The 12751-nt window shown below is 44.7% G+C and overlaps 1 protein-coding gene across 1 annotated transcript in view; it reads left to right on the plus strand.

The window, feature by feature from the left end:
• The first annotated feature begins 6648 nt into the window (after positions 1-6648).
• Positions 6649-12751, plus strand: part of PAPSS2 (3'-phosphoadenosine 5'-phosphosulfate synthase 2) — an 89312-nt gene continuing 83209 nt past the window's right edge. The window contains exon 1 of the mRNA XM_054503075.2: positions 6649-7018. Within this exon, the coding sequence (XP_054359050.1) occupies positions 6992-7018 (27 nt within the window). The 5' untranslated portion in view covers positions 6649-6991. The remainder of the gene's footprint in view (positions 7019-12751) is intronic.

Below are 12751 nucleotides of genomic sequence, written 5' to 3' on the forward strand. Positions count from 1 at the left end.
TTATTCTTCACTGTTTTTCAGAAAATGTTTAGCATCCATATAACCTCTTTTAAAATACTTTCAGGAAGCCAAAGGTTCATGAGTTGGGGACCATTAGGGTTTTTATATTTTTACCAGAGACAGCGAGAGAGACAGAGAACGAGCGCATGTGTGTCAGAGAGACAACAAGATTTATTTTTATTTTTATTTATTTTTTACTGCTTATCTTTCCATGATGTGACTACCCAAATTTATGAAATCCTTCCAGAAGGTTTGGGACCCCCTAGTAAATTAAATTATGCTCAATATATTGTATTCTATTCTTTGGAAATTAACTATCCACTTAGAGTATCTATGATATTCCCTAATAATTATAGTATTAAATGTATCATATCACCACATTTCTCAGGTATACTGGAAGATAAAGCACTTACGACGTAACCCCATATAAGTTATTTTTAAATGGAATATTTCTATTCTTCCATACTTTAAGATAAATTTCTTCAATGACAACTCTACTTTCTCTGAATGTAATGTTTTGTGATATTTGCTCAATTTTAGGCCAAACATCACAATTTCTATTTCTTCCTTTTCTTTTCCTTCTTCCTTCTTTCCTTTCTTTAAAATATAATTCTTAAAATATAGCTAACTTTAGTTGGATATTTTTCAAATAAACTTCTAAGTGACATAGATTAAGATCTATTTCACCTTGCTAAACATCTTTTAAAATAAACTGTTGGCTGGGCGCGGTGGCTCATGCCTGTAATCCCAGCACTTTGTGGGGCCGAGGCGGGCGGATCACCTGAGGTCAGGAGTTTGAGACCAGCCTGGCCAACATGGCGAAACCCTGTCTCTACTAAAAAGTACAAAAATTAGCTGGGTGTGGTGGCAGACGCATGTAATCTCAGCTACTCAGGTGGCTGAGACAGGAGAATAGCTTGAACCTGGGAGGCGGAGGTTGCAGTGAGATCGCGCCACTGCACTCCAGCCTGGGCGACAAGAGTGAGACAATTCTCAAAAAAAAGAAAAAAAAAGAACCTGTTGAAGTCTGAAAAACTCAGCCAATTAGTTATTAATAACTGAAGTAAATGATTTGTCTGACATTAAACAAGTGTAACTGTTGTTTTCGCTAAGGTTTGTTGAATTTTGAAGTGTATCTCCATAAATACCCAAATTGTTTCTCCTTTATGCAATGTGTGAGTATACTAATAAACATACTTTTTTTTACATGAATACAAAAACTAGATAATAACTTCAAACTGGATTCATTCAAGAAATGGCAGAAGGGCATTACTTTTGCCTGGGAATAAGGATTTTTCCACTGGCCACCTAAGATCTCTGGGCAGCCTTTTGGTGATAGTGTCAGTGCTGCCAGTGCAATGTTTGCCTATCACTTTTTCTCTGTGTACTATACCTGGGTATTTACTGACAGGCTGGAGCACTTCAGGAAGGAAGAACCAGAAATAGCAGGGTAAGAAGTGAATACCTCATGCAGCCCGAGGCATCAGCTGAAGCAGCTTTGGCCATCAGTAGGGTGACAGATCACCCTCCTGTTCAACTTCCTTTTAACCTTGAAAACTCAGGCTAAATATCACCAGTCACAGGATCTCTTCATAGTCCAGCAGTCATCACCTCTGTTTTTATGAACTTTTCAAATTATTCTAAATATCCTTTTATTCCAGCAATTAATCACATTTCCTTAGAATTATTTGTGTACAGCTGGGCATGGTGGCTAACGCCTGTAATCCTAGCACTTTGGGAGGCCGAGGCGGGTGGATCATGAGGTCAGGAGTTCAAGACCAGCCTGACTAAGATTGTGAAACCCCATCTCCACTAAAACTACAAAAATTAGCCAGGTACGGTGACAGATGCCTGTAATCCCAGCTACTTGGGAGGCTGAGGCAGGAGAACCACTTGAACCCAGATGACACAGGTTGCAGTGAGCCAAGATGGTGCCACTGCACTCTAGCCTGGGCAACAGAGTGAGACTTCATTTCAAAAAAAAAAAAAAAATCAGAATTATTTGTGTACATCTCCATCTCCCACATCAGACCATGGGCACCTCAGGACAGTGACTTCTCCTTCTTGGATCTGGGAAGTGTCCCTAAGTACTACTGAGCAAATTGGGAGGCCAGCCACATGGCTAACACACTCTGAAGGGCATGAAGAAGAGAACATGCAAAAGCATGCTGCTACCTGATTGTATGCGGTAGGTCCTCAGTTACAACTTTCCCTACTCTTCAATTGCATTTTCTAAAATCAGCAATACAGATACTTATAATTTTCTGAACATACCATGTTATTTCACGCATCTCTCTGCTTTACAATTTTCAAGTTTACACACACATCCATCTTACAGAGGGGAGTGCTGACAAAAACCCTACCACTTGTGTTTTTTGTTTGTTTGTTTTGTTTTGAGACAGGGTCTCACTCTGTCACCCACGCTGGAGTGCAGTGACACAATCTTGGCTCACTGCAACCTCCGCCTCCTGGATTCAAGTGATTCTCGTGCCTCAGCCTCTCAAGTAGCTGGGATTACAGGTGTGTGCCACCACGCCTGGCTTTTTTTTTTTTTTTTTTTTTTGTATTTTTAGTAGAGACAGGGTTTCACCGTGTTGGCCAGGCTGGTCTCGAACTCCTGACCTCAAATGACCCATCCGCCTCAGCCTCCCAAAGTGCTGAGATTACAGGCCTGAGCCACCACGCCCGGCTCCTACCAGTTTTTAAAGGCTCAGTTCATGTATGATCTTTCCCCAAGAAAATGTGACATCAGTCCCCATTCTCCTCCCAAAGTCGAACTAGATGTCCCTCCTTTGTGCGCTCACAATCTCCTTTAACTTACTGACCAGTTTAATCCATATTCTGGGTTTCTTTGAGAGAAAATAATGACTGATGCCCACAGTGAACTCAATGTTCTTCAACAGGAGGAGGCACTGAAATGCCCAGACACTTACTCACCTAAGCTGTGTGTTTGCTGGGATCCATTGTTTGTTCTCAAACCTATTTCTGCCAGTCATACTTGTTAGTTTAATTAAGTAATTTAACTAGATGTCACTTGAGTGAATAGCACATGAGTGAAAGAGTTGTGTTTTCTATGAAAACAGATGGATACTTTGGAAAGATAAGATGCTAGAAATCGTACTTTTGAATGAGCCATAGGCAAAACTACAGACAAGGATAGGGGAGGGGTATGTAGTAATCTTGAAAGAATCTCCTCTCAGATTTTTTTAAGTGCCCTTAATTTCTAACTCCACTTTATAAAATTCCAACCTGGAAATTGTTGAAGATGCTTAATGAAAGTAGTTTATGAAGTTCCTATCAGTAGACTCATGTCACAATTAGAAGCCTTTGGCCCCCATATCAAAAGATTAGTGACATGTATGTGTTAAGTCAAAATAAAATGTCTAAGGCATGTACGTATCATCTTTACCTGTTCAACCAATTATGTATTGAAGTGATGGGGAACCAGTGGGCGGCAGGAAGGGAGTCGGGTATCTTTCTCTTTCAATAGATTGTGAATTTCTTGAAGACAGGGACCACATATTGCTCATCTAAGTAGTACCTGTGCCTGAGAAAAGTGTTCAGATCCTCAAGGATTTTCACTAAGTGCTCTTTACCCAGTGGAATGCTGCACTTATTTTTGTTTAGGGGGTTTCAGGTCTTGTTCAGCATTTATGCATTACAACCACGAGGGGGCAATATAGTCACATTCCTTGTAATGACCACCCAGTGGTGTTGCCTCCAAGTTAGAGCCCCTAATGTGATGAGCCCCCCTAAAATGCATTGGAGAAACTGTGGCATAAACATCTCACCAACACTGGCATTCTTTGTATATCCTTCTCCTGTTTATTTGGAGGAGTTGACTGATTCTATCCTTTCTAAACAATACAAGGATCAACTAGCAATCACCATTTTATTAAGTTATGCAAGCCCAGACAGTTTCTGGAAGGAAGAAATGAAAATGAGGTGGTGGGGAAGGGGTAGTACAGGGGAAACCTTCATGTAAATGTCATTAGTAGTATCAGGGATGATCAACTGGCACAATGTTATCTATGGTGTTTTTCAGGGAAGTCTTGGAGGGAACACTACTGAAGAAGTTACAGATTGTGTGTCCATATGAAGCAGAAGACCTCAATCCTATCTCTGTCCCCTGAATGAGTCTTCTCCCAGTTCCTATATGTCAGAATCATAGGCTCCAAAAGTTAAGTTTCTCGTTGCTCATATCTTTTCAGAAGGAATGTCCTCTCCTAAGAGCAAGAGGGTAGTGAGATGAAAAAGAAATCTATTGCCTTTAAAAGGAAAGACCCTGAGAAAATAAGAGTGTTTTGCTTTTTAGTAAACTGCCATGCTGAATCACGACTAAATTGGTGATCTGTGACATCAAAGGGTCATAAACAGCCTAGCTTGAGTCCAAAAGAACTGAGGCCTCCATTTTCACAGTAAAAGAATGTCTATTCCAAAATAATTTTTGAGAATGAATGAAATCTAAAACAAGATAAGCAGTCCTGTTTACAGTTATCATGGGGTATTGAAATAGTTGGCGTGGAAGCTGAGTGACTCAGTGGGCAGGACATTTGGGGTCAGAGCACTTGGGAAGTCAGGCTGACCTTGGTTAATGCCTTAGCTCTGCTCCTAACTAGTGACTACGGTCAGACGCCCTCCCTTCCCTGAGCACCGGTTTTACATTGCTCATATGTAAAATATAGGAATGGGGAAATGGGACAAATGATCTCAAAACCTCTCCCAGGTCTAAACAATCATATATTTCTTTCCCAGGAAGTAGCTTACATATTTTTCCTTAATTTCCTCTGTTTCAGGAAGATAGCTTTTTGTTTTTAGATGCAACATAAAAAAAAAATCATGCAAATTGCTATTTTTCTTTTTTTTTTTTTTTTGAGATGGAGTTTCACTCTTGTTACTCAGGCTGGAGTGCAATGGTGCAATCTCGGCTCACTGCAATCTCTGCCTCCCGGGTTCAAGCGATTCTCCTGCCTCAGCCTCCCAAGTAGCTGGGATTACAGGCATATGCCACCACACCTGGCTAATTTTGTATTTTTAGTAGAGACAGGGTTTCATCATGTTGGTCAGTCTAGTCTCGAACTCCTGACCTCAAGTGATCTGCCTGCCTCGGCCTCCCAAAGTGCTGGAATTACAGGCATGAGCCACCGCACCAGGCCGCAAATTGCTATTTTTCAATTCACACTTACTTTACCTTCTCTTAGGGCAAGATCTGGCAGAGTCTAAGATATGGTGGAAACTAATATAAAAGGATTTTTCCAATGAAATAAGAATAGGATGTTGCTATTTAAACTTCATATACATTTAAAATTTGCTAGTTTGTATGCAGAACAGAAACTCAAACTCAGTATTTGCCCCTAGCTGCTTACATTGGAAGGCAGTGGTGGCAGTTTACTCAAAATGAGTAAGAAAATAAATCAGCTGACAACTCTAGACTGTACAGACATGCAGGCTGCCTTTTAAGTTTCTGACTCCTGATTTATTTTTCTTTCCCACCTTCCCACAGCGAAGGGCAGTCAGTGAATACTCAGATCAAGTGTCTGTCTGGAAAGCTGGCAGTCTTCCAGAAATACAATTAGGTACGAAAGAAAAGTCCCATCCCTCACCTCCTTAGAATATTACTCCAACTCTTTCACAGCAGGAACACTAGAGTGGGAATGAGAAGTGTGGCCCTTGTGTGTCATGCTACTTCTTTTGAGAGTATGGTCATATCCATCCGTTTGTGGCATTATACAAGGAGTCAGTTAAGGTACAAGGGGTGTGAGACCCAGTGACTGCCCCCAAAGTGCTTGTCACTAGAGCTTCTCTCCTTCACCTCTACTTGGCCTTGACATTTGGGTTTGTTCAGAGGGTTGCCTCATACTGCTTTCTGGTAAAATCTTGGAGCCCTAGGCCTAAGCCTGCTCAACTTGTGCCTCCTCTTCCTCCTCCTCAGGGCCCATTCCAGTAGAACACAAGTGCTACTTTGGGGGTGGACTGAAACAAGTTGCTGGGCTTCCATTGGCCATTGCCACTTGCTTGACGTTGTGAAGAGGGGCCGTGCCTCCACAGGCCCATACCTGTAACCTGACGATACTGTTGTGAGCGGGAATGGAGGAAGTGCATGTGACCCCCTCAGCACGATGCATAGTGAACAGACAAGCTGTGAGCCTTGGGAGTTATCACCATGTGTGATGATGCTGGTGAAGAAAGCCTGCACTGCGGAGGCTGACAGCCTGGGTTTGTATCCCCTCATTTGGAATATAATCTTGGCAAAGTCTTAAGGCCTCAATTGCTCGTTTGTAAAACGCGAAGATAGTAGGACTTGCTGCCTGGGGTTGGGGCAGGATGGAGGGGGCCCATGAGAATTAAGGCAGAGCCCAGCGGAGTGCATTGTAAGGATCCATGAGTGTGAACCTTCGTTTTTACTACTGCATATGAGGATCCTGCCAACAAACCTGGTGGCTTCAAGCATCCTTGCCCTTAACCAAATAAGCTCTTAGGTCCTAGAGGCAGGAAGACTTCCTTGAAGGGGCGCCGGAGGCTGGTGAGGGGAGTGGAGGACGCTCTGGGACCCTCTGGGGGTGGGGCGGGCGGGGTGAACTTCACCCCGGGCCGCGTGCCGGGCGTGCCATCTGCCGCTCCGCTGCAAGGTCTCGCCGGGGACCGGGGCTGGCGGAGCGCGCGCCCGCGAGTAGGGGCCGGGCCGGGGACCCCGCCCAGGCGGCGGCGGCCGGGTCTCCAAGGCTGGGCGCTGCTTGCGGAACCGACGGGGCGGAGAGGAGCGTGGCGGGAGGAGGAGTAGGAGAAGGGGGCTGGTCAAGGGAAGTGCGACGTGTCTGCGGAGCCTTTTTATACCTCCTTCCCGGGAGTCCGGCAGCCGCCGCCGCCGCCGCCGCCGCTGCTGCTGCTGCTGCTGCTGCCGCTGCCGCTGCCGCCGCCGCCGCCGCCGCCGCCGTCCCTGCGTCCTTCGGTCTCTGCTCCCGGGACCCGGGCTCCGCCACAGCCAGCCAGCATGTCGGGGATCAAGAAGCAAAAGACGGTAGGCTTCCAGGCGCCGGCTTCCCTCCCCGCCACCGCGCTGCACGCGCCGACCCCCAACCCCCAATTCCCCGGCACTTGGGTCCCACCCTCCCCGGGAGGGGGCGTCGGGAGGAGGAGGGGGAGGAGGAGTAAGAGTGGGGCCCGGAGGGAAGCAGGAGAAAGAGGCTCTGTGTGGAATTCCCGGGCCAGCCCTCGCCCCGCAGCCCCTCTCCACCCGGCGACTCTGGGAATCTGCGCTCCTTGGGGTCGCCGCACCCGCGAGAGACCTCCCGAGCTTCTCAAGTGGGTCCGGATCTAGATCCAGGACCAGGGACAGGAAATCCCCTTTCTTTCCCAAGAGCTCTTCCAGACCCGCCTTTTCTTCTGTAGGGTCTCGGAGCAGATCGAGCTGACTCCCGTTCTGCCAGGTCTGGTCGCTGGGGTTTTGTCTATGGGAACTTCCTTGGAGTGGGCTTTAATGACAGACTTTCATAGAGGAAACTGCAATTATCGAAGCAAACTGGAGGAAATTGCATTTCTACACTGGCGGGATTTAGCCCTCTAGCTTGATTTCGGCATCGGGTGGCATCTCGAGATCAGTAATGAGGGGTGAGGGTGCCCCTCGGTTTGGTGGAGTAAGATGAGGGGACTGTGTTGAGGAGACACACTTTTACCCAGAATTAATAATCTGAGCTGTCCTTCTTTAATGGGAAATACGAGGGCGTGTCAAAGAGAAAAGTTTCTTTCCCAGCAACGTGGGCACCTATAAATTTTGCATTCTTAAAAATGGCAGCAGTTCTATTTGTCAATTATACCCCAATAAACTGAAAAAAAAAAAAAAAAACGGGAGCAGTAATCATAGACTCTTAGAGTTGGATGGCGCCTTCTAGACAGCATTGGGGCCACGTCAGATGTGGTCAGCAAGCCTTGATAAAATCCCACTCAGCAGTCTGGCCGCTGAACATTCTATCTTCAGCCACCACCCTGCAAGCCTCAGATGATTGTACTGGTTACTGAATGGGTTGACCTCTCTCTAGTAGGTAGACTTGCAATGGACACATAGTAGGTGCCTGATAAATGTTTATTCTTATATAATGTGTATTACCGAAATATCTTTGAGGTGTATTTTTGGTGGGCCGGGGACAGGTTTAAAAAAAAACAAAATATAACGCCAAGAAGTGGGGAAGGAGTGTGGAGGGGCCATGCAGGGCTAGAAGGGTCACTTGAGCAGCAAGAGAACAGGGTGGGGGCTCTGTGGCTTCCAGGGACCATATTGGACCAGCAGGAGGGTCCAGGGTGTAGGTGGCATCAATTTGGGAAGGGACATTTATCAAAATCCAGCTGCCTTTCTCAGGAGTAATTTTTAAGTGGGGGACTCTCAGCATTGTAACATATTTTTAAAATGATAAATGAAAATCACTTGTATTTTGTTCCTATTTAATGCGATTAATTTCTGTAAAATCCTAAATAGTGTCTTCTAAATGGCAAGGCGCTGTGCCAGTAGCTTTTTATATCAATGGGGTTTTAATTCCCACCTTCCTGCTTGCATCAAGAATTCCTTCTCAGTTGTGATGGGGGACTTTGTCAAGCATTAGAAAGGGACGAGGTGGTCTCTCCTCTTGATGCCTCCAGTCGGCAGGAGCCCAGGAAGAGGAGGGTTTGAGAACAGGGTCATTACAAATCAATTGCGGGGGCTCTGCACAGTCAGAAGCAGTGAGAAATTTGAGGGCCGGAGGGTTTGGTTTTTGTATTTACACATTCTGAACCTTCTATTTTTTGTTAGGTGGGTGTATGTGTGTGTCTGTTTTATACAGCATTAAATTAACTCCTGAAACAGCTAACTGAAATAGAACTTTTCTGAATTTTGATTTAGTCTAACGCAGTTATAACCCAGGCACCAACCCAAGTTCCCAAAAGGGCTAGATAGGTACTATCGGTACTATTTACAGCAAGCCAGCTGTAAATGCATGTGGAATCTCTCAAGCTTTGAATGTTCATTCAAAATGTGTTTTGAAACCTTGCGGGCCAAAGCAAAATCTGTCCACTTGTGTGACCTCTGAACTAATCAATTATTTGATAAGTATTGCTGACCTCACAAGCTAGCCTAGGAGTGAGACTGAGCTGATCTTTTACGGTCTTATAGGAATCATCACATTGTTTACTGCACACAGGACAGTTAATTCACACAGCAGCCACTACAGTAACTTCAGATATTTGTTGAGCACCTACTGTGTGCCAGGTGGTATACTGGGTGGGGGAGGGGGAAAAGGAGATACCTCTTTTCCAGGTTTTTTTGGCCACACTCTCTGGATGAATATTGCCTTTCAGTTCAGACCACTCTAGGAAGAGTAGATAGTTTTGGTTTAAATGAAAGAGTGTAGGATGATTTTTTCATGAGCTTTAGAAAAAATAAATGAAGTGTTCTTTTATAAAGGAAGGTAGCATATTCCTTCTGTGCTATGCATCTTTACCATGGAAACCAAAGAAACAGCTACCAGTCACATTCATCCCTTCATCCCTTCCACCCCTCACCTCCAACCCTGGCTACCCTCCCACCCCACCCCCTATACACACACATAGACACCCAGGAGAGGGAAAGGGACAGACTGCCTCTATGGGACTGGAAAGAAGGGAAGGCAAAGGCCTGGGCCTTTCCTCTTACATCATTTCCTGGATTAACATTTTTCAAGGCCCACAGACAGTGCTATTATGTTCTGGAGACACCCAATCTGAAAACATTGACTCAGATATTAAGTTATTTCTGAAGGATCAAATAAGAAAACAATTGGAAAGGAGTGAAAAGATACTGCAAACCACAGCGCTCTCCATAGATGTAAGGGATTATCAACCTTTTCCTTATTTATTTTCTTTCTTTCTTTTTTTTTTTGAGATAGAGTCTCACTCTGTCACCCAGGCTGGAGTGCAGTAGCGTGGCATGATCTCAGCTCACTGCAACCTCGCCTCCCAAGTTCAAGCCATTCTCTTGCCACAGCCTCCCAAGCAGCTGGGATTACAGGCACCACCATCATGCCCTGCTAATTACCTTTTCCTTATTTTCAGAATTGTGTACAGTATAACATTATTTTTCTAGAAGTAGCTACTTTTTTTTTTTTTTTTTTTTTTTTTTTTTTGAGATGGAGTCTCGCTCTGTCACCCAGGCTGGAGTGCAGAGGAGCGATCTCGGCTCACTGCAACCTCCGCCTCCCGGGTTCAAGCAATTCTCCTGCCTCACCTCCCGAGTAGCTGGCACTACTGGTGTGTACCACCACGCCCAGCTAATTTTTGTATTTTTAGTAGAGACGGGGCTTTGCCACGTTGGTCAGGCTGGTCTCGAATTCCTGACCTCAAGTGATTCACCCACCTTGACCTTCCAAAGTGCTGGGATTGCAGGCTTGAGCCACTGCACCCAGCCAGAAGTAATTACTTTTAAAACTATATAAAGACACCACCAAAGGCAAGACATGAATTCCAGATGAGCAGCCACTGGAGGGAGGGACAAAAAGCATTTCCTAGAGGCCAGACACTCAGACATACTGGATTTCATCTCATCCCCACAGTAGCTCTCATCTCAGGAAACAGCTTTGTCTTCAGGGGAGGAGAAATACCAGGGGCAGGGCACTACTGAAATTCAGGTCTGTCCAGCTTCAAAACTCACGCTCTTGACCCCCCCGTACTTCTGTTTCAGGATGTAACTGCTCTGGCCCAGAGTTTTCTCATCTGTAAAATGTGGGTAATAATAACTTTCCCCTTACAATTGTCGTGAAAAGTAACTCACTCCTAAAAATTGTCTTGCACAGTGCCAGACCCAGAGTTAGTGCTTCATATGCAGTAGCTATTTCATTTGTATTAAACTATACTGTCATGGTTTGGCATACATAAAAAGAAAAAACAGCACACATCATACTATTTTGAAGGCTCAGTAAATGACAACAGCCAGAATATTTTTTTTTTTGTTTTGAGACAGGCTGGAGTGCAGTGCTGCTATAATGGGTCACTGCAGTCTCGACCTCCTGGGCTCAAGTGATCCTCCTGCCTCAGCCTCCCAAGTACCTAGTACTACAGGTGCACACCATCATGCCTGGCTAACTTTTAAAGTTTTTGTTGTTCTTTTGGTAGAGATGAGGTCTCACTATGTTGCTCTGGCCAGTCTTGAACTCCTGAGCTGAAGAGATCCTCCTGCCTTGTCCTCCCGAAGTATTAGGATTGCAGGCTTGAGCCACTGTGCTTGGCCAGCCAGAATATTTAATAAGGAAAAACAAATGCAGAAATATAGAGGTAACAGTTTGAATTCTTATTGTGATAAGCTGGATAGAAGACACTGGTTGCCAATTAGTGTAGAGGTACCAGAGTATCAGTGAGTTTCTGCCAACAACTTTGGCCAAGAAAGATAATCCATGCATAAAGTAAATATTGAACTAACTTCTCTCCACCCTTCCTGTGCTTTCAACTATTCCTATGTGCACCTTAAAATTAGTGTTTCCCAATTCATGCCATCGCCATTTATTAGATCATCTGTTTGGACTTTGGTGCGGTTGAAAGATAAATCTGGTTAACTCAGTTATATGTCTCTTTGAGATAGTTATCTTTATCTTTTATCACTTTTCTGTTGATGCATGTGGCTCTGTGGTTTGCTGAGGGGATAATTAGGCTTAGCTCTAACATGGAACTTTTAGGGAATTAGAGTCTGAGAAGGGCATCAATGATGTCAATCTCAGTCCTAGGAGATTTCTGTTTATTTCAAAATCTATCACTAAATAGTAATGGGCACTCATTAGTCTTTGTGTTTGGAAGTCTTAGGAGAATGCAGAAACTAAAGGTAAATAAACATAAATATAACACCAGTTCAACTGGTCTTTTAGCCCCTAGGTGATTTGTTCATATGACACTTGAAACAGCTTATATGCCCAGCACCTGACAATGATCCTGGCACAGATTAGGTGTTCAATATTCATTGAATAAATGAATGAGTAAATGGCTAGAGAACTCATTAGAGGATGTATTTGCTCTTAGGATCCACATTTTTTCCTAGATTCCTCACTCTCCCCTCTTCTCTTTGTGTGCTTGGTTATTTTTGACTGGGTATTTGTCATTACTGCTGAAAAATTGCTTGTAGAGATTCCTTCAGGCCTAGGTTGAATGACTTTGTTTTCAGAGAGGATTTGCTTTTGTTTCTGCCAGGTGTCTGGCCCCACTCCTAGCCTAGGACTCCTTTAACTTGAATTTACCACTATTTTTTTTTTTTTTTGAGACAGAGTCTTGCACTGTCACCCAGGCTGGAGTGCAGTGGCGTGATCTCGGCTCACTGCAAGTTCCGCCTTCCGGGTTCATGCCATTCTTCTGCCTCAGCCTCCCGAGTAGCTGGGACTACAGGCGCCTGCCACCACGCCCAGCTAACTTTTTGTATTTTTAGTAGAGACGGGGTTTCACCCTGTTAACCAGGATGGTTTTGATCTCCTGACCTCGTGATCTGCCCGCCTCGGCCTCCCAAAGTGCTGGGATTACAGGCGTGAGCCACCACACCCAGCCTGAATTTACCACTTTTTAAAGACTTAGGTGATATGAATTTGGATTGCTATTTTGCACATGAGAGCCAGTTTGTGAATACAACTTCCCAGGGACCACCCTCCCCTTTTATACTCACTTTCTATGCCAAGACAATTGTCCTTGCCGTCTCTCTGAGTGGGAGGTAGGTTTATTCTGGTTCACCATTATTTTCAGAGTGTAGTGTTTAGGAGCCCAGCTTAACTTGAGG

This window comes from Pongo pygmaeus, chromosome 8, assembly GCF_028885625.2.
Source record: "Pongo pygmaeus isolate AG05252 chromosome 8, NHGRI_mPonPyg2-v2.0_pri, whole genome shotgun sequence".
NCBI lineage: Eukaryota > Metazoa > Chordata > Mammalia > Primates > Hominidae > Pongo > Pongo pygmaeus.